Source organism: Micromys minutus (assembly GCF_963924665.1).
Source record: "Micromys minutus genome assembly, chromosome: 32".
Taxonomy (NCBI): Eukaryota; Metazoa; Chordata; class Mammalia; order Rodentia; family Muridae; genus Micromys; species Micromys minutus.
Genome location: NC_137967.1, coordinates 7,437,495 through 7,461,057, shown reverse-complemented (window position 1 = coordinate 7,461,057; position 23,563 = coordinate 7,437,495). Strand labels below are relative to the sequence as shown.

Here is a 23,563-nt window from a genome sequence, read left to right as displayed (position 1 = left end):
TCTGTCCTAGAACCCACTTTCTACAAGATCTTATAGATTTAACATCTATATCACCTTTTCAAAAAGTTACTGGAAGGAAAACCTCCAAAAATCAATACGATGAGAAAAATAGAAATATTGATTTGAGAATTTTATTTCTCTTAGAAGAAACTAAGGAAATGAATGAGTGTAAGATTTTATGGACAGTGCACACAAGATCAGCAGATATGATATTTCCAGACATCACTAGAGGAACCATAGAGAATGATTCTAAACTAGATACATGCACTGTAACCCAATATTTGGTGGGTATGTACCAACTTTACATTTGACAGAATTCCTGAAATATTTGTTCAGAAAAATGACGTCTCCCTGATCTTTTGTATAGAATTTCTCTCTGGTCACACTAAAATGATGTAGATCTTGGGTGCAAAGATGCATCCAAGCATCCCGGCACCAGATGCCAAGATGGAGAAGATCTCCACAGCAACCATGACCTTGCCCTTGGTGCCTTGGTAGACAAGAATGAAGGTGACCCAGACACTGCAGAACACTAGCATGCTGAAGGTCAAGAACTTGGCTTCATTGAATGTGTCAGGCAGATTCTTGGCCAAGAAAGCCACAGTGAAGCTTCCAAGGGCCAGGCAGGCCAAGTATCCCAGGACAAAGTAGAATACAGTAACTGAGCCCTTGTTGCACACAATGATGATGTGGCCATGTGTGGGGAGTCAGTCCCACGCGGTCCCGGGTCCCAGCACCAGTTGCGGCGCACTCCTTGACCAGCGAGGAAACACGACCACCACCAGAGGATTCTTCTCAGATCATGCTTTATTGTGGGAGCCTCTTGGTCGAAGGGGAGAGCAGGAAGGGGCCCAAACTACCCTAGCTGTCCTCTTATATGGGGAAAAGTGCATACGGGGCTTGCGATGAATGGTTGTCACCAGACTGCTGACACCAGAGGCCTCGGGATTGCCCGAAGATAGGTTATGTACTGCGCATGAGCAGGGTGCAGCGCCTTGGCTGACAAGAGCATTACTATATATGGAGTTGTTTACCTCAAACCGTGAGGGAGCCAGTGCCATCTTTTAATGGCGTCCGCATTCATCTCCCCACAGCCATGCTCAGAGCGTTCATCAGTATCAACAAAGGGAGGAGAAACTGTTATCCAGGCAGTACACAGAACACATTGAAAGAGGGTATATATGGGAATAATGTAGTTGGGAGTCCCTGATACCAGGAAGTTTCTCAACTTTCTTCCTGGGTCTGTGATTTTGAATGCCAGAATCACAGTTACTGTTTTGGCCAGAACTGTGGAAACAGCCACAGTGAATACAATCCCAAAGGTGATTTGCTGTAAGATACAGGTTACTCTGTTAGGATGGCCAATGAAGAAAAAGGAGCACAGAAAACAGCACATGAGTGACACGAGCAATAGGTAGCTGAGGATTCTGTTATTGGCCTTCACAATAGGAGTGTCATGGTGCTTCACAAAGTCCCAAAGTACCAGAGCTGTGAATGCAGAGAGACAGGAGGCTAGTAAGGCAAGAGCCATCCCCAAAGGGCCTTTATAGCTTAGAAAGATCACAGCATTCTGAAGGCATTTGTTGTGTTGTGTGTTGGCATAGTGGCCTTCTGGACAATTCACACACTGATCCATATCTGATGTGCAAAGGAAAGTTAGGTTAGCGCTGCTTTAGAAATTTTACTGGCAAGGTATTCTAAGTGAGCGTGTTGAGAGAAGCCTTGCAATGCTGCCTTTGATAATGAGAATTTATTTGAAAGACATTGCTGCACAGCATCGCTTTAAATTTTAATGTTCATAAAGATGTAAGTGAAAATCAAACACAGCAATTATTGATCTATTTAACATGTTGATTATATCATTTATTATGGTGTCAGAATGCAAACCTTTCCTAAACCATGTGTTGATTCTAAGTTGATATCAAGTAGATTATTGAAGTCAGAGAATATACATTCATTAACCATAATGCGGTTGGGCATAGTTTTTAAATACAAAACTCTACACTGTTTCTTGGGATCATTGAGTGTTATATTATTTCAGTCCCTGTGACACATTGAGACTCTGAATTCTACTGAGACAAGACCTGTAATAGTTACTAGAGAATTTAGTAGCTCAATCTCTCTGACATAGAAAAAACACTAAATCGATCAGGTAGGCTGCATGTATGTTTGTGTGCATGTGTGTGCATGTCTGTGGGCTTGTGAATGTGTCTGTGTCTTTATATAAATATAATAATTGTATTATCGAATTTACACGATTCCTGTCATAAGTTATTAGAGGAAGGTCGAGAATGAGAGATTATATGATATAAATATTTGAAAAGTAGAAAAAAATCAAAGAAATGAGCCCTAAGAATATCCTCATCTGGCAGTAAGTAAACACAAGTTCTGGTTATTGTTCATGAAATTCAGTAATATTAGCACTGAAAGGAAAAGCACCTCTGTAGATACTTTGTAGCAAGAAGCCCTTCACCTCTATTCTTCATTTGGAGGGCTGAGCACGTTCATTCTTGCCTCATCTTCATTCCCAGGGGACTCAGTGTCTGTGAATGCACTCAGAGATGAAATCAGTATTGACAAACAGAATGAGAAACAGAACAGAGGAATTCACCAGCTAGAGTGGTAACCCAGATAATTGTTTAAGCAAATAGCACCCCATTTCAAGTTGTCATCCTGATCATGGCCACAATATGTACTGTGATTCATTTTTATAACATTTTAGTAAATGTTGATGTGCTTTGTTGGTTTTCAGAATTCTTATCTAGAGCAGTGCATTTGTGGAGACCTATTATTTGAGAAGTTGTCTAAAAGCCTAACAAGTTGGATTACATATAAATAGAACACTCTGCTCTAAGAGAACCTGAGTTCAGATCTCACCAGCCATGTCAGGTGTCTCACAAGTGCATGTAAATATACATATAGGGGTTTTATTTACTCATATGTATACTGAACATGTCTTACCCATTCCACATATGTAAGTAATTAATGTAATAAAATATATTATGTAATTTTTGTGGAATCCATCGATGTAAATATTAATTCCTATTTGTTTTTACATCTAAAACTATTTCAGTATACTTTAAAAATTATTTTTGACTATGATGTATGTTAGAATTCATCACTTCAAAAGTGATTCCTTAGTAGGTTGCTTGGTTCAATGCATCTTTGGAAAAAACTTAGATTGTAAACCTTAGCAACAAATGATTTAACTGTCAAACCACCACACACACATGACATGTCTTTTAAGAACTGTAATTCATTATATAGAATGAGAGGCAAAATAATTGAAAAGCTAATTATAAACTTTCTGCATTTTCTAAAGCTTAGATAATTATCTTAATTATGGCTGTGGTATGTAACATGCTGAATATTATTCTCTTCATGTATTCTACGTCACGGGTCAACTCTTGTCCTCTACATCCTGGATTCATGTCACTTCTGGCTTTGAACATGGTCCTTTGAATAAAGCACACTTAGAAGTTTCTCACTAATTGGCAAATACTTTACTCTTCTCTATTAATCTTACAGAGAATGTGTTTTATACCTAGCAGTCTCATGACTTAGTCAAGTTACTCTACATTAGTTTTGGTGTTTCGGGGCTCTTATATGTACATGTTTACATAATTTTATGTAGGACAGAAAGATTGATGAACTAAGACTAAATTAATTCTTTTTAAGATATTGTGAATAAATAGAAAATATATGTAGTTTAAAAATAGGTTAATTATTGGGGATATCTTGTGGAGAATTGCCTCAAATAGCAGTTTTATTTTCTAAAGTATTACTTTGTGAAAGTGTAATCTTCTATTAATTCGAAAAGTGTCATTGTGTATGTAGGTCAAGAAACAAGATATGTGTACTTGTATGTTTTTGGCAGAATTTCGTTAATGCTCTCTCTCTCGATATATGTGTGTGTGTGTGTGTGTGTGTGTGTGTGTGTGTGTGTGTGTGTGTCTGTGTGTGTTTGTGTGTGTCTCTGTGTGTATATGTATATATATATGTATGTATATGTATATGTATATATAACTAGATAATAGAAAAGTTATATACTTTATACTTCATTATATCAATGAGGTACAAAAGGAATATATATTTGCATTATTTATCAGAGCAGCAAACACTCACTTGTTTCATTAGAAATTTTATTTTCACCACAAGGGCTGCAAAGAAAATAGCAGGCTGCCATTCCCTCCTTCAAGATTCTTTTGAATACAGGACTACAATCAGCATTGCACACCGAGGATGCCATCTGAGACAGAAGTAGACACATGTGGATGAGTTTTAGCTATTTCTTTTATGTTTTCTATTAGCACATTAAGATTTCAAAAAGTTTATTTCATGTACAGTAACTGATGGACAGTTCTCCTTGTTGTATGTTTAATGACCACATGAGTATTGGAAATACACTGAAGAAATGCTGGATAGTTTCTGAACACCTACTAACTCCAGAAAAAGAGCTGATAGTGAGCTGTGTGCAAAATCTACAGAAATTTTAACATGATGGTTTGTGGGTAATTATTTTCAATTTTACACTAAGTACTGTGAACAGAGAGAGGGAACTTTGAAATACTTTCTCATCCAACACTATTTGTCCACTTAACTTTGAAGTATTCTCTTAATTGGTAGTTGATATGGGAATGCCCATCTCACTGTGGGCAGTAGAACCAGTAAGTAGTGTTCTATTAAAATCTATGCTTTATTACCTGTCTCTAGATATCCACCCTTATCTTTCTATAACTATAAGCCATTCATCAAATCACCCCTTCCTCCTCACATTGCTCATGACCAAAGTTTAATTAAAGAAATAGAGAAGCAAGTTACTCTTTGAAAACATTTAAAACTGAAAAATATGCCCCTACATTATAGGTAAAAAATATTATCTGGAATAAATTAGCATTAAGAATTATGAAACTCTGTATATAAAAAAACACAGCAGAATATAAAGATGATGGTTTAATACAGTTGGAAATAATAAATTGATGTGTATTGTCCTTGAATATGCAGGATTTCAAGAGGTAAAATTTTTATACAGTGGCTACAAATACTGGAAAAACCTAAATAAAAATAAGATTGTTTAAAGTTAATTAAAGATTTGACAAATATTTTCCATTATTTTGATATTGTTGAAACAGGGTTTTATCATGATGTATCAGTAGATTAATATACCCAATGAAGACTAGAGTACAGGTTCTCCTTTTGTTAACTAAAATTTTCTACAACTTTGTGTCAACTCTGTACAATATTTTGAAGACTATGTTAAGTCATTGTAAGGAAAATGGGCATATTTTTTTACTTTATGCTAATGTGTTTCAGGTAGTGTCTTCATATAACCCATGGATGGTTTGGATTCACAATATATGGCAGACTGGTATGAGAGAGATAGAGATTTTCAGACCTCTGCCTCTAAAGTGCTTGCATACAAACATGAACTAACTAAACTACCTGACTTTTCTCTGATGCTTATGGATAATAATATTTTCTGTATGTATTATAGTACTGTCAATTGAGTTGTAAAATAAAAAACATTGGCATATCAAAATGTATTCCTGATGTTATATTACTTGTTTTGTTTTGTTTCTCTAACTCTGAACGAACTAGTTTTGGGCTTGTAAAAAGCTTCTAACCAAAAACATCCAGGAAATCCAGGAGAAATGAGATCAAATGTAAAGATAATAGGTATAGAAGAGAGCAAGGACTCTGAAGCCCATGAAGTGCAAGTGGTTTTATGTCTCAGTGCAAGTGCTTTTGTGTTTCTATCATGAGCTCTGAGGAGTGTGCATGCAAGCTTGGAAGACAAGAAATGTTGATCCTGTGCTACAGCTCTCTGTACAGAAACTATGCTGGGAAAATGCTGGTCTCATAGGAATGCCACACACCTGAAAGAACAAAGAAAACCACCATTTATGCTCTGAGGCACCCATCTGAAGGCCTCAGGACACAGTAACCAAGGAACAGTCTGGACAGGATCCTCCTGGTTTCTGTCTATGCCTGGAGATGAACCTGTGCTACAGCTCTCTGTACCCACTCCCAACTAGAAGAAAGCTGGTCTCTCAGGAGTGCTAAATCATCTGAAGACACAGAACAGACTCCTTCTGCTCAATTTTTTTACCTAAAAAGAACCCACCCCGACACTCAGGACACAGGAACCAAGGAACATTCTGGGACAGGTTCCTTCTGGTTTCAATTTGCACCCAGAGCTGACCCTGTAATACAGCTCTCTGTACCCAGATCCTGGGGGGAGAGAGCTGGCCTCCCAGGAGTGATGACAAACCTCAGAGCACAGGTAGGAACACCAATTCTGCTCTGAGGGACCTGCCTGGAACCTTCAGAACAGAGAAATCAAAAAGCATTTTGGTACAGATTTCCTTCAGTATCTCAATGTGCACTGAGCTGACCCTCAGCAATCAGGGCTCTTAGTATTTCATATCTGTAACATTAATCTCACCCTTATCAACATCTCTTCTAGAGGTTTATGGTAATGAAACAGATTACTATGTAAGAATGAAGAGAATATTGTTCAGTTTAAAAGAAAGAATATCAATATTGGTTAAAGAATTTTTAATTGTTATATTTCAGAAAATGGTTTTGAAATGACAAAGGTATATTTTATGCATGTATGAATTCTTCAAAGAATTAATAAATGTATGTCAATAACGAAAAAGAAAAACATAATACAGGAGTCTGGAATTGGTTCCTTCTATTACAAAGTATTTCATTTCAATATGTTTACTGTTGTGTATTTTGAATCATTAAGTTAGTGCACACTCACCCTTCTACATCGTGTGGACAACTCAGTTGTTTCTGCAGATAAGTGAAAGAGTTGACCATGTGGAAAATATTGGCTGAACTGTCCTATCTTCACCTTAAACGCAACTTGTTGTGAGAAATTCCAAAAGTGAAAAATGTCATAATCTACCTGCAGTGTTTCTCTATGTTTCATAATCACTCTGTCCCCTAGAGGATTAATAAAGTTGACCTTTCTCAGAAAGGAATTTATCTGAAAGACAAGCATCATTCTATATTGTATATATGTTCCTTCAAGGCACACGAAGGATTATGATGACGTAGAAATGGCAACTCCATTTAAAGAATGAAAGAGAAATTACAGCATTTGCAAATGAAATGAAATGATACTATTCCAAGAATATTAGTTCTCTCAGAGAAGACTGTTAAACAAAAGAAAACAAAAATGCAGAACCAAACACAGATATGCAGAACACACTGACACATGCATATGCACACACACAGACACGCAGACACAGACACACACACACACACACACACACACACACATTAACACAGAGAACTGCTCAAATCTTTTCTAAGTTACACATATAAAAATACAGCTATACAATTATTCACACACAAATATACATAAATGTTGTCACATATATGTAAACAATCTGGGTAAAAGAAAGATATATATGCACTGGAATAAAAACATAGATACCAAATAACACAAATAACATATACTGGCACACACACACACACACACACACACACACACACACATACACATGCACACAATCACATACACAAACACACATCGACATTGAAACATGGAGAGAGGTGTAAATATATAAGCACCAATCCATAATGATATTGAGACACAGAGAAATTTATACTCACACCTAATCACAAAAAGGCAGGAAAAGGCCAATGAAATCACAAAAAATATAGGCAGACACATACACAGAAGACTACACACAAATACATGTAAACACATAAACACAAAATATATAAATATTTACAGAAGGAAACATATCTGATAAATCAACAAAAAACCAAACATACATATATGAACATGCTTATAAAACAAAGTCATACATAAAAAATTGTTTCTTATTTCCAGTCATATAGAGAAGTAAACATGTATGCACAAAACAACAGAAATATAAACACAGATTCACACAAAGAGTAAAACACATACATGTACACAGTGAGAAAGATAAATTCACACATATCTATAGACCAAACTGAACACCAACACTATTTCTTGTTTACTTACTCTGAGGAAACCAAGTAAGTTCGCCACAGTCTACACTGGGGGCAAATCAATGGAAAAACCTACAGAAAATCATTCATTAAAATGATTTTCATGTAATTGACACTTAAAAATAAAAACTTATCTTCCCACCATGGAGAAATTGCAAGAGGAAGGTCTTTATATCCAATATGAGAGCAGTATGTGGATGGATATTCGGGCACTCTATATGAAACCACAAAATTTCATGTATACCCTGTAACTTCTTTTTCCACTAACATTTATACCAGCCACTAGATTTCCTTTTCTCTTTAGGAAAAAAGTACAGAAACCTATCTATTTTGGAAAATATTTCCTATTTCATTGACTGTGGGCATCTGAGAGTCTCTACAAGACTATGAAATTAAAAACATCCAGCATAATCCAATAGAAGAAACTCTACCTTCAAGCAGGGAGAATTGGCTCCTTTCCCATTGTCTGTTGCCTGATGATCAATCTGTTGCAGATTCATCTCATGGAGTGCATGGGCCACGGAATACACAGCACTGTATATGTTATGACTACCATCACTAAAGACCATGATAAACATCTGTTCCTTTAGCCATTCCAGTGAGATATTGGATGTATTTTACAGTCGGATGCTGAGGATTCATTGGTAAAGTACTTCCAATCTGGAATTACTAGATACAAATCTTTGCTTCTGGGATGGTACACTGTTTGTACAAAATTTTTAAAGCTAGAAATCTCATCATGGTGGTGTAAAAAAGTAAGAGTCCCATAGAATGTGCCATGAGTTAAGTCTCTGTTACTGGTAGGGAAATTATATTGTTTTGTGGTGACCCATATTCTCTGTATAGCTGGAGATTCCAACATTCTGAAACTCAATTCAATAATACTCTCGGCTTCCCCATGAATGATAATAACATTTATAGATGACATCGCAATTTTTTGTGGTGCAATTCAGTTATGTAATAATATGAACTCTGATATTTTAATACGTTAACAAAGGCGAAGCAAACTCCCTTTTCTTCACTCTCTTTATTCATCTCTGAGAGAAACTGATGACCTTGATCATCATAGATTATGACAAGGCCGACCCAGTTCCAGTTGAAGTAAAGTAAGAAGGAGACCACTGCCAATGCTAGAGATGTGTGGCTTGGGGCCATCTGATAGAGATAGGGAAATTGTTCATTATCTCTGAAGATGGAATGGAAATGTCCATAGGTCAGCTGAAGGAGCTACAACACAAAGAGCATCATGAGGTGTGGTGCACATAAAAACCTGTGATCATATTTACCTGCAAACAGTGATTACCTGTGACTTGTCCTCTCATGTCTGATTCAAATGAGCAAATGTGGAAGCCTGGCACACATACTTCTGAACAGCAAAAATAGCTTTATACAAAGGTGTAACACAATATATTTGCATGTTATAATAACTTTCATTTTGTTTTTGAGCTTCTGTCTTGATATCTTTGTTTTTAATGGTTGGAGGGATTTTAATATATTTACAACTTGGGTATATTTGTCTAAATTTTAGAAAGGCATTTATTATGCCTTAATCTTAAAAAACTTCTAATATTGAACAGTAAAGTTCTATTAATACTAGTGCTTTTGCTTTTATGAAAAATATTCTTATCTTGTACACTATAGGTTGTAACTCACAGAAAGATGCCAGAAATCTGCTTTTTAGAATAAGGCTTCAAAATACTGTGAGAATATCTGCCTTTGTACACCCTCAGGAAAGTGAAAAGCAAAACAATGTAAATTTAAAATTTTTAACAAGATTTGCCAGCCTGAAAGTGTTAGTAGCAGATCAGATTTAATACTAAATACCCAGCCAATTATAAGGCAAATATGTCGGATTCGTAGATTGTATCTCTTGAGGAAAATATACAAAAACAAGTTAGATTGGATGAGGTTATTTCTTCCACAACAAGTGTCTTATTATGATGCAAAAATAATCATGTGGAAAAATATGAAAGAACAAGTTATCAGAACCGCCAAACCCTTCTTTAAGAAAGTTCACTTAAGAAGGTCTACTTTTGTATGTTATGATGAGGAAACAAAAGAAACTAACTAAAACATAGCAATAATTACCATAAACATATGAAATAATCATTACATTATTTTAAAAAATTACTTTTAATAACTATAACAGTATGCTGTTGAAAGTTTTGCCAGTTTGTCTACGGACAGTTGACACTCAGACAATTAATAGTCAGTCATACATCCATTGGTAGTAAAATATCTAACTCTGCAGACTGGACTAGAGTTTTTCATCCTATATAGTGCCATTGAAATGTCATGAGCTCACAGATTAACTATAGTCTCCCATGCCTTTGCAAAAATACTCTAGATACCTAAAAGCTGGGTTATTGAGAAAAATTCTGTAAATATAACTTCATTTTATCATAGTTTATCACTGATAAATAAATTTTAACTGTTCCATTAGTGTAACTAATTCATAATGGTAAGTGATAACTCTGTTATTTCATGGTTTACCAATGATAATCTAAACAAATGACCAAAAAACACAAATCTGGGGACATAAGTAATATGTTTTATGTTTTGAAGCAATATGAATCAATCTCTGCTTATTGAGATTTGTATAAATAAATCTCTGAATGCCAGTCTGTTAAAGCTGCAAGATCCTCTCTCCCACTGTGCCAAACAATTCTTCATGACCTCCTCAATTCCTCCTTTCTGGAATCTGTCAACTTCTGGAGGTGGCCACTAGCAAAATCCTATCGTGTCTCTGATTAGTAAGTACCATGGAACTGCATAGATTGACATAAGCATGAATCCAGACTCATCCACTGAATTTCTTAATTGATGTCAAAGTCCCTGAAAGTGATATGAATTTCAGAATTACTGGCATATGATAACTCACATGTGGAGATATGAAAGTATTCAAATATAACTCCAAATATAAGAATGCCCTCCAATTTGGTCCTGTAAGCAGAAATGAATACATAATTTCTTCATCACATTTATAGTTAGGAAATGCAATCGTTGTACATTAAGTCCATATAACAATGTTGTCATTTCTCCATTACAGTGGCCCAAAGTGTATTTTATAGTCAGAGACATATTTGGCAAGAGGTCAGGATTCCTGTTGATCTCATCCACTGTAAAGGTTAATGTCAAAGCATATTTGTGGTGTTTAGTTGTTTCTCCGTAAAAGAGAACAGTGTTTATTGTGGACAGATGTCTAGGCAGGGTCACTTATACTCAATAGATGCACAGTCCTGTACAAGACAAATAATGTGACCATTTTCAATAAGTCATTCCTGGCTACAGTGTGACATAAACTGTTACAAGAAGGCTTTATGTGACGGATCACTGTAAATGGTGATATTTTCCTCAGCTTCTAGGCTTTAGATCAGGGGCCATTGGAAGAAAAGCAAAACTTTTATTGGATTAAAAAGAAGGAGAAAGTACTATTGAATTTGTAAAAGAATTAAGCTTGTTTCTTGGTGCTCAGATTTAGGAACAGGAGAGAAGATTCAAGGGTTTGCCTAATCTTCATCTTCAGATCACTCAGAAAATATTTAATTTCATTTACATGGAATCATTAAAATGCACTTACAGGAAATTCAGAGTCTGATTAAAATAATTTTTCTCCACAAGCTTCTGAACTGCTGCAAGGATGAAGGAACAAGTTTCCCACAAGTCCTTATCATTGACCTCATTCAAATTTATTCTCCAAAAGCACCTGGGATCAATGAAATTTGCCATGATAAGTCAAATGTTGAGGAGGAAGAAGACTACCATCAAAATAAACATATCTTCCTGTCTGAAATCTGTGCAGAATGGATGGTGAAGTGCCATGCATATCAGCCCTTCAAATTTCTACCAGCTTTTATTTCTCTGGACAAAGGAGATGTTTTTTGCATACTCATGATTCATTTGTTTTTCAGATTGTTTCTGAGCCCTGGAGAAATTTAAACACTTTCTTCCCTGCAGTTCTGCAACTGGTACCCACAGCCCATGTAATAAACAAGGGTAGGTAAACACTTAGGAGGATAAAATCTTCTCAGGCTCCATGGCATCCCTCATGACTTTGAAGGCCTGGAAGGAAGCCCTTTCATTCAACTTAGGTCCTAGGGAAGTTTCAACAAGGTGATTATTTGAACACCATTATAAATGAGTTAAGTGGATCTCAAGATACCCTGAAAATTGTATTACAAAGTACAAGTCAGAAAGAGGTAGGATATGTTTATAGTCAAGGAGTGCCACAGACCATGTAGTGTATGGCCTATAAGACAAGAGTCACACTAACAGATTAATTGAGGCCAGTGCTTCCATTGTCTTGAGTTTCAATAACAAGACCAATTCAGTATATATTTAATCCCACTCAATCAAAATTATACAATACAGTTCTTCACAGAACCACAGTTAAGTTGCATGATAAAGATTGAGTTTTACTGGTTGAAGAAAACTCAGAGAGTGCCACACTGTGTGCTTTCATTTCTTTAATTCTTCTGGTTATTTTATTTATTAACGTCTTAAATTTTATCCTGTTCCCATTTTCACCATCACAAACACCCTAGCCCCTTTTCTTTGGCCTGTATGAAGTGCTCCCCCACCTGCCTACCTATTCCTGCCTTAGCATCATAGCATTCCTCCACCCTGCATCACTGAGCCTTCACAGGAAAAAGGGTTACCCTTCTAGAAGATATGCCAGATTGGACCACATATCCAGCTAGAGCCATAGGTCTTTCCTTTGTACTCTTTGGTTGGTGCTTTAGTATCTGGGACTCTACATTCAATACTAATGAGAAAGTAATCCTAATATTGGGCTTCCAACCATAATCTTCATCTCTGATTCTCAGGCTTTATTTTTAATTTAGTAACATGTGCTGACCCATCCATTCTTTATTTTTCTTACATTGTTTTTCCTACATTGTTTTTGCTCATTTTTCATTGCAGAAGTGATGTGTCCTGTTTGTTTGTTTGTTTTTAATTTGGGAAGGTGTTATTGAAATAAATGCAATATATTTCTTCCTGATTGTAGTAAATTGGCAAGAAGTTAAAAAAATGCCCAGAAAGTTATGCAGATGAGAAAAAAGTAGTAGAATTCTGGAAGGTATAATATAAATAGATGACTATTCCAGAAGAAAGGTAAAATTCATGTTAGAAAGGAAATCATTAGCAGTCTGCGGTTGGCAAGGGGAGCTCAAAAGAAGTAACACTCAAAGGGACAGATGTTGCTTGAAGTCTATCTTCAAGTAGGACTTATTCTTTTTTCCTTTATTTTTTATTAAATATTATCTGTATTTAAATTTCAGATGTTATCCCCTTTCCCAAATACTTTCCCCCACCCCCTCCTATTGCTTCCATGAGATGCTCCTTCTCCCAACCACCCTTTCCCTCCTCAGCACCTTGGCATTTCCCTACACTGGGAAAATAAGCCTTCTCTGAACCAAAGTTCTCTCCTCTCATTGATGCCAAAAAATGGTATCCTCAGCTGTATATGCACATGGAGCTATGTGTTTCCTTATGCAAACTCACTGGTTGGTGTTTTAGTCTCTGGGAGCCGTGGTGGGTTTGGTCAGTTAATAAGTGTGATTTGACCATAGGGTCACTAAGGCTTTCAGCTACTTCAATCCTTTCTTTAAATTCTTCATTGGAGTCCTTGTGTTCAGTTCCATGGTTGGCTTCAAGCATCTTCCACTATATCAGAATGGTTCTAGCAAAGCTTCTAGGAGGAATCCATGTCAGGTTCCTTCCAGGAAGCACTACTTTGCATCAGCAATAATGCATGGATTTAGTAGTTGCATGTGGGATGAATCCCTACGTGAGGCAGTCTTTATAAAATCTTTTCACCAATCCCGGCTCCTGTATTTGTCCCATTATTTTTTTTGATGAGTGTTTTGTTCTCCCTTCTAAAAAGTACAGAGGAACCCGCCATCTGGCTTTTCTTATTTTTGAGCTTCACAGGTTCAGTGAATTGTTTGTCGGATATCCTGAGCTTTTTGTTCCATTATTCGAATATTAGTGAGGACATACCATGAATGTTCTATTGTGACTGGGTTACCTCACTCAGTATGATAACTACAAGTTTCATCCATTTGCCTATGAATTTTATGAAGTCACTGTTTCTAATAGCTGAGTAATTCTCCATTGTGTAAATGCACCACAAATTCTATATCTATTTCTCTTTTAAAAGACATCATGGTTCTCTCCAACTTAAATATATTTTAAATAAGGCTGCTATGAACATGGTGGAACATGTGACCTTCTTAGATTTTGGAGCTTCTTTGGGTATATGCCAAGGAGTGATATAGCTGTGTCCTCAGGTAGTACTATGTCAATTTTCTGAGGAATTGCCAGACTGATTTTCAGAGTGGTTGTACCAGATTAAAACCCCACCAAGACTGGAGAACTATTTCTCTTCTGCACATCCTTATCAACATATACTGTTACCTGAGTTTTTGGTTTTTGTTTCTGACTGGTATGAGGTGGTATCTCATGGTTGTATTGGTTTTCATTTCTCTGATGATTTGGGATGTTGAGCATTTATTTAGTTGCTTCTTAGCCATTCAATATTACTCACCAGAGAATTCTTTAGTTAGCTCTGTGGCAGTTTTTGAAAGCTTTACTCAGTTCTCTAGACTCTAACATTATGAGTTATTTTTATATTTTGTCTTTTTAATTGAACAACTTTATTTTAAAAAACAAAGATAAATGTAAATATTTTAAGCATTTTGCATAAAAACATATGAATAAATTTTTGTCAGTACCTGTTTTTTTAAAATATTTGATAGTGTTCATTAAGATTTTACAAGTTACAATGAGCACAAAGTACATGTAAAACAAGACGTAACATCGAATTAGTCAAAGTTTTCTTGCTGTGTAAAGATAAAGCATAAAGGTTTTTCATTTTCTTTTTTTCCCCAGAACTTCATATAGGCTTTGAGTTGTTTTTGGGGTGTTCTGAGCTTTCTGGCATTAGTATCCATTTATCAGTGGCCTCATTTTATTTCTGTTATTTTGTGACTGAGTAATCTCACTCAGGATGATATTCTCTAGAAGCATCCATTTTCTTAAGATTTTCATAAAGTCATTGTTTCTGATAGCTGAATAGTACTCCATTGTGTAAATGTACCACAATTTTTGTATCCATTCATCTACTGAAGGGCATCTGGGTTCTTTCCATCTTCTGGCTATTATAAATAGGGCTCGTATGAACATTGTGGTGCATGTGTCTTTGTTGTATGTCAGAGTGGTTGTACCAGTTTACAACCCCACCAACAGTGGAGAAGTGTTCCTCTTTCTCTACAACCTTGCCAACATCAGCTGTAATCTGAGTTTTGGATCTTGGCCAATCAGACTGGTGTGAGGTGAAATCTCAGGACTGTTTGATTTGCATTTCCCTGATGGCTAAGGATGTTGAGCACTTCCTTAGATGCTTCTCAGCCATTTGATATTCCTCAATTGAGAACCTTATATTTAGCTCTGAAACCCATTTTTAATAGGGTTGTTTGATTCTCTGGTGTCTAACTTCTTGAGTTCTTTGTATACTTTGGATATTATGGCTCTATAAAATGTGGGGTTAATAAAGATCTTTGCACAATCTGTTGGCTGCCGTTTTGTTCTCTTGACAGTTTCCTTAGCCTTACATAAATTTTGCAATTTTATTAAGTCCCATTTGTCGATATTTGACCTTAGAGTACGAGCCATTGGTGTTATGTTAAGTAAATTTCCTCCTATGCATATGTGTTCTAAGGTTTTCCCTATTTCTCTTCTAATAATTTCAGTATACTTGGTTTTAAGTGGAGATCTTTGATCCACTTGCACTTGAGCTTTGTACAAGGAGATAAGAAAGGGTCTATTTTCATTCTTCTGCATGCTGAGTGCCAGTTGGACCAACACCATTTGTTGAGGAGGCTGTGTGTTTCCATTGAATGTTTACAGATCCTTTGTAAAAAATCAAGTGACCATATTTGTGAGGGCTCAATTCTGGAACTTCTATTATGTTCCATTGATCCAAGTGCCTATCTCAGTACCAATACCATGCAGTTTTTTAGCACAATTGCCTTGTAATATAGCTTGATGTAAGGGACAGTGATTCCCACAGATGTTTTCTTGTTGAGGATGGATTTCGCTGTTCTAGGTCTTTTGTTATTCCAAATGAAATTGCACATTGCTAGGTCCAACTCAATTAAGAATTGGGTTGGAATTTTAATGGGGATTTTATTGAATTTGTAGATTGCTTTTGGTAAAATGGCCATTTTTACAATGTTGATCCTTCTAAACCATGAGCATTGGTGATCTTTCATTTTCTGAGATCTTCCTTGATTTCCTTCTTTAGAGATTTAAAGTTCTTGTCATACAGGTTCTTCACTTGCTTCGTTAGAGTCACACCACAGTATTTCATATTGTTTTTAACTATTGTGAAGGGTATCTTTTCCCTAATTTCTTTCTCTGCATGTTTGTCCTTTGAATATAGGAACGCTACTGATTTGTTTGAGTTAATTTTATATCCAGCCACTTTGCTGAACTGCTTTATCACCTCTAGGAGTTCTCTGGTGGAATTTGTGGGGTCGCTTGAGTACACTATCATGTAATCTTCAAACAATAATATTTTTACTTCTTTCTTTCCAATTTGTATACCTTTGATTTCCATTTGCTGTCTGATTGTTTCAGGCAGAACATTCAGTACTATGTTGAATAGGTAGGGGGAGAGTAGGTAGCCTTGTCTAATCCCTGATTTTAGTGGGAATTCTTCAAGTTTCCCACCATTAAGTTTGATGTTGTGTGTTGGTTTTCTGCATATTGCTTTTATTTTGCTTAGATATGGGCCTTGGATTCCTGTTCTTTCCAGGACTTTTAACATGAAGGGATGTTGAATTTTGTCAAATGATTTCTTAGCATCTAGTGAGATGACCATGTGGTATTTTTCTTTCAGTCTGTTTATATGGTGGATTACATTGACAGATTTCTGTATATTAATCCATGCCTACATCCCAGGGATGAAGCCTTTTTGAACATGGTGAATTATCCTTTTGGTGTGTTTTTGGATTCAGTTTGCAAGTATTTTGTTGAGTATTTTTGCATCAATGTTCATTAGTGAGATTGGCCTGAAGTTCTCTTTTCTTGCAGGGACTTTGTGTGGTTTAGGAATGAGGATTATTGTGGCCTCAAAAAATGAGTTAGGTAGTGTTCCATCAGATTCTATTTTGTGGAATAGTTTGGAGAGTGTTGGTATTAGTTTGTCAATAAATATCTGATAGAATTCTGCACTGAACCCATCTACACCTGGGCTTTTTTTGGTTTGGAGGCTTTTGATTGATGCTTCTATTTCTTTTGGGATTATTTTGATGGTTTACCTGGTCCTGGTTTAACTTTAATATATGATATATGTTTAGGAATTCATTCATTTTCTCCAGATTTTCCAGCTTTGGTGAGTATAGGCTTTTGTAGTAGTATCTAATGAATTCTTGAATTTCCTCTATTTCAGTTGCTATGTCTCCACTTTCCTTTCTGATGTTGTTAATTTGGATACTCTTTCTTTGCCCTCTAGTTATTCTGGCTTAGGGTTTATCAATCTTCTTAATTTTCTCAAAGAACCAGTTCTTGGTTTTGTTGATTCTTTGAATGGTTCTTTTTGTTTCTATTTGGTCAATTTCTGCTATGACTTTGATTATTTACTGCCATCTATTCATCTTGGATGTATCTGATTCCTGTGTTTCTAGAGCTTTCAACTGTGTTGTCAAGTTGCTAATGTATGCTCTCTCCCCTTTGATTTTGGAAGCACTCAGACCTATGAGTTTTCCTCTCAGTACTACTTTCATTGCATTCCATAGGTTTGGGTATGTTGTGTTTTGATTTTCATTAAATTCTGGACAATCCTTTATTTCTTTTTTTTTTTTTTTTGACCATGGTATTGTTTAATCAAGCATTGTTTAGTTTCCATGTGTATATGGGCTTTCTGTTGTATTTTTTGTTATTAAAGTCCAGCCTTAGTCCATGGTGATCTGATACAATGCATGGGAGTATTTCAATCTTCTTATATCTATTGAGGCTTGTTCTGTGACCGTTTATATGGTCAGTTTTGGAGAAGGTACTGGGAGGTGATGAGAAGAAGGTGTATTCTTTTGTTTTAGGATGAAATATTCTGTAGATGTCTATTAATCCCAATTGATTCATAACCTCTACTAGTTTCACTGCGGTTTTGCTCATTTTATGTTTCCATGATCTGTCCATTGATGAGAGTGGGGTGTTGAAGTCTCCCACTATTGTTGTGTGTGTTGCAATGTATTTTCTGAGTTAGTAGTGTTTCTTTTATGAATATGGGTCTTTTTGTGTTTGGAGCATATATTTTAAGGATTGAGAGTTCCTCCTGAAAAATTTCCCTGTAATAAGTAAAAAGTGTCCTTCCTAATCTTTTTTTGATAACTTTTAGTTGAAAATCTACTTAATTCAATATTAGAATGGCCATTCCAGCTTGCTTCTTGGGGCCGTTTGTTTTGAAATTTTTTTTCCTAAACTTTTACTCAGAGATAGTGTCTGTCTTTGTCTCTGATATGAGTTTCCTGTTTGCAGCAAAATGCTGGATTCTGTTTGCATATCCAGTCTGTTAGACAATGTCTTTTTATTGAGGAATTGAGTCCATTTATGTTAACAGATATTAAAGTACAGTGGACGCTGTTTTCTCCTAAGTTTGCTTTTAGAGGTAGAATTGTGCCTGTGTGTCTTTCTTCTTTTGGTTTTCTTGCTATTTTCTTCTTCGTACTAGGATGTAGTTTCCCTCCTTATATTAGAGCATCAGATCACATTGCAGATGGTTGTGAGCCACATGTCATTAATAAATTTGAACTCAGCACCTCTGGAAGACCAGTCAGTGCTCTTAACCACTTAGCAATATATCCAGCCCCAATAACGTTTTAACCCTTTACATTGCAACACAATCAACTGGGTGCATATAAAAAGTGAAATATAAGAGTTCTTATATCCTATATAACATGTGTCAAAATTATTAAAAATTCTTTTATAAAAGATATAAAATTATGTGATTTTTGAAATGGGGTATCTAGTTTTTGAAAAGAGTCTACACTCTCTTTATTTTACTAGTTTTCTTTTAATGCTACAAGTATCCATGTGTCTTCTTCATTAATCTCAAAAAGTTCTTCAACCTGGATTCCCAGCAGCTGACAAGTATAGTCCAGTTGACCTTTGACCCTTTGATGATGTTCAATGGCTCCTCCACTTACAGTGTAACCACAAAATGTATTGGGACCCATACAATAAGTATGAAAGTATAGGAAAATGTTGATAAAATTCAAGATTGGAATATAATAGCAATGGAATTTTAGAGAAGACCACTTATTATATTAAATTCGTGCAGTTTAAATATCAAGCATTTTTTGTATAAATAAAATCATCCATAAATTTTCTCTGAGAAAAATGTGGATATTAATACTAAATGTGTTTCTTAAAGGGATACTGTTAATGATGATATTTCTGAGAAGACTAACTTCGGGCAGTGATACTTTCAGTTAATTGTGATTCATTTAAGACAAAATATGCATCCCACTGTTGGAGGAGAATTGCCAAATGTGAAGGGTTTAGTGTAGCCGAGAACAGTCAATTGTCCTTAGGCAAAGTTTAGATTTTACAAAGTAGCAAAGCCAAAGCATCTTGTTCCATGTCCATCATTCTAGAATTTTCTGAGTCAAAGAGCTGAGCCAGAAGTGCATGCTGAGAGCAGTCTCTGAGAAAAATAAGGGCAGGAAAATGTCAGGAGTTTTTCCTATCCCTTCTATATCTACAATATTAGAGCATGTTAACATATCTACAAGCTTATTTTATTTTATTATTCTTTAATCTATTTTTAACAGTCCAGTTGTTATTCCTGTAATAATTCAGTGCCTGACTCGTACTTATACCCCACCTCATCCCTTACCTGCTCTCCCATCTCCAAGAGGATATCTCTTCCTCTCCAATCCTCAGACCTACCCAATCCCTGGAGCCTCAAGGCCCTTGGGGGTTAAGTGTGCCTTCTGTCATTGAGGCCAGACCAGGCCGTCCTATGCAGCGCATGTGTTATGAGCCTCATATCGGCTGGTGAATACTGCCTGTTTAGTGGCTCAGTTTCTGAAAGTTCTTAGTTGTCCAAGATATTTGAGACTGCTCACCGTCCTCCTCAACTTCTACCAACTATTCATTAATTGGACCATAGAAGTCACCAGCTTCTGTCCATTGTTGGATAAAGTATGTTTGTATTTGGGAGGAAAAAATAATATTTCCTCCTTAGAAAATGGGCCAGTCACTTGAATACCAGCTAAAAAAAAAAAACTTGACATGTATTACTCCTACTGTAAACCAATGGATAAATTCTGATTTCATCTTTGTTAATTATTTAGGATTTTTGTTTGCCTGTTTGTTTGATTTGGAAATAGTTTCTATGTGTATACATAGCGTGGTCTGTCCTGGAACCCACGTTCTATACAAGCTCAGAGATTTAACAACCATATCACCTGCTTTGGACATTTTACAAGGGAATATCTTCATGACAGCAACATGATAACTAAAACTGTAATAATAACTAGAGAATTTTATTTTCCCGGAGGACACTAAACACATGAATGAGTGTAAGATTTTATGGACAGTGCATACAAGATCAGCATATAGGATATTTCCAGATATCACTAGAGGAACCAGTGAGAGGGATTCTAAACTAGACACATGCACTGAAACCCAACATTTATTGGGTAGGTTTCAACTTTACATGTGACAGAATTTCTTAAATATTGGTTCAGAAATATGATCTTTCCCTGATCTTTTGTATAGAATTTCTGTCTGGTCTCAATAAAATGATGTAGATCTTGGGTGCAAAGATGCATCCAAGCATCCCTGCACTAGATGCCAAGATGGAGAAGATCTCCACAGCAACCATAACCTTGCCCTTGGTGCTATGGTAGACAGGAAGGAAGGTGAGCCAGACACTGCAGAACACAAGCATGCTGAAGGTCAAGAACTTGGCTTCATTGAATGTGTCAGGCAGATTCTTGGCCAAGAAAGACACAGTGAAGCTTCCAAGGGCCAGGCAGGCCAAGTATCCCAGGACAAAGTAGAATGCAGTAACTGAGCCCTTGTTGCACACAATGATGATGTGGCCATGCTCAGAGTGTTCATCAGTATCAACAAAGGGAGGAGAAACTGATATCCAGCTTGTACACAGAATACACTGAAAAAGGGTACATATGGGAATAATGTAGTTGGGTGTCCCTGATACAAGGAAGTTTCTGAACTTTCTTTCTGCGTCTGTGACTTTGAATGCCAGGATCACAGTTACGGTTTTGGCCAGAACTGTGGAAACAGCCACAGTGAATACAATCCCAAAGGTGATTTGCTGTAAGATACAGGTTACTTTGTTAGGATGTCCAATGAAGAAAAAGGAGCACAGAAAACAGCACATGAGTGACACCAGCAATAGGTAGCTGAGGATTCTGTTATTGGCCTTCACAATAGGAGTGTCATGGTGCTTCACAAAGACCCAAAGTACCAGAGCTGTGAATGCAGAGAGACAGAAGGCTAGTAAGGCAAGAGCCATCCCCAGGGGGTCTTCATAGCTTAGAAAGATCACAGCTTTCTGAAGGCATTTGTTGTGTTCTGTGTTGGCATAGTATCCTTTTGGACAATTCACACACTGATCCATATCTGATATGAAAAGGAAAGTTAGGTTAGCACTGCTTTAGAAATTTTATGGGCAAGGTATTTTAAGAGAGGATGTTGAGAGAAGCCTTGCAATGATGCCTTTGATAAGGAGAATTTATTTGAAAGACATTGCTGCACAGCATCACTTTCAATTTTAAAGTTCTTAAAAATTAAAGGGAAAATCAATTCAGGCATTCATTTATTTAAATTGTTGATTATATAATTCATTATGTTATCAGAATGCAAAGATTTCCTAAAGCATTATTGTTTCTATATTTATATCTACTAGATTATTTAATTTAGAGAAGATACATTTGTAATTCATAATGCAATTGGGTTCATTTTATAAATACAAAACCCTACACAGTTTCCCAATCATATTGACTGACCTATTTTTTCAGTCCCTATGACACATTGAGACCCTGACTTCCTCTGGGACAAGACCTGTAATAGGTACCATAGAACTGAGTAGATCAATCTCACTGACAAAAAAAGAACAAAAACAAATAAAACAAGTAGGCAGCATGAATGTGTGTGTGTGTCTGTCTGTATGTGTGTAAGTTTGACAATTGCATTACTGAATTTACACGATTTTTGTCATAAGTCATTAGAAGGTGGAGAATGAAAGCTAATATAATACTTATATTTTAAAAGTAGTAAACATTAAAGAAAAGAGCCCTGAGAATATCCTCATCTAACAATAAGTAAATAAAAGATCTGGTTATTGTTCATGAGTTGAAATAATATTAGCACTGAAGGGAAAAGACAACTCTAGATACTTTATAGTAAGAAGCCCTTCAACTCGATTCTTCATTTGGAGTACTGAGCACTTTCATCCTTGCCTCATCTCCATTCCTAGGGGACTCAGTGTCTGTGAATACACTCAGCAATGAAATCAGTATTGACAAACAGAATGAGAAACAGAACAGAGGAATTCTCCAGCTAGAGTGGTAACCCAGATGGTTTTTATTAAGTAATGGTACCCCATTCCTAAGTGTCATCCTGATCATGGCCACAATATGAACTCATTGTAGTTTCACTTCATATTTATGTCATTTCATCAAATCTTGATGTGCTTTGTTGGTTGTCAGAATTCTTAACTGGAGCAGTGCATTTGTGGAGATCTATCATGTGATAAGTTGTCTAAAAGCCTAAGAAGTTGGATTAGGTATGAATAGAATATTCTTCTCTAAGAGAACCTGAGTTCAGACCCATCAGCCATGTCAGGTGTCTCACAAGTGTATGTAAATGTACTTACAGGTCTATTATTTACTCATATGTGTACTGAACAGGTCTTACCCATCCCACATTTATAAGCAATTAATGTAATAAAATATACTATGCAGTATGTGTGGAATCCATTGATGTAAATAGTAATTCTTATTTGGTTTTACATCTAAAATGATTTCAGTATACTTTCAAAAATTATTTTCAAACATAGTAAATGTTAGAATTCATCACTTTAAAAGACATCTCCTGAGTAGGTTGCTTGGTTCAATGCATCTTGGGTATAAGCTCAGATTGTAAACCTTAGCAACAAATGACTTAACTGTTGAACCATCGCACAGGCATGACATGTGTTTAAAGGATTTTAATTCATTATATTGAATAAGGGGCAAAATAATTGAAAAGCTAACCATAAACTTGTTGCATTTTGTCAACCCAAATTAAATATTTTAATAATGGGCTAGGTATGTGACATGCTAATATGATTCTCTATGTGTATTCTACATCATGGGCCAACTCTTCTTTACATCCTGGATTCAGATCACATCTGGATTTGAACATGGTTCTTTAAGTAACATACTTAGCAGCTTCTCAAAAATTTGCAAATACTTTACCCTTCTATGTAAACTTACAGAGAACATGTGCTTTGTACCTAGCAGTCTCATGACTTAGTCAAGTTGATTCT

General features: G+C 36.0%; 2 protein-coding genes across 2 annotated transcripts in view; one reads left to right on the top strand and one right to left on the bottom strand.

Moving 5' to 3' along the window:
* Window positions 1–23,563, top strand: part of LOC308413593 (vomeronasal type-2 receptor 116-like) — a gene marked incomplete at both ends in the record, with an annotated part of 711,488 nt that overhangs the window by 134,542 nt on the left and 553,383 nt on the right. The window lies entirely within an intron of this gene.
* Window positions 333–23,563, bottom strand: part of LOC308414000 (vomeronasal type-2 receptor 116-like) — a gene marked incomplete at both ends in the record, with an annotated part of 40,710 nt that continues 17,479 nt past the window's right edge. The window contains 7 exon segments of the mRNA XM_080909167.1: window positions 333–380; window positions 384–700; window positions 1,093–1,638; window positions 4,126–4,249; window positions 8,983–9,222; window positions 9,282–9,361; window positions 20,767–21,654. Coding sequence (XP_080765293.1) covers window positions 333–380; window positions 384–700; window positions 1,093–1,638; window positions 4,126–4,249; window positions 8,983–9,222; window positions 9,282–9,361; window positions 20,767–21,654 — 2,243 coding nt within the window.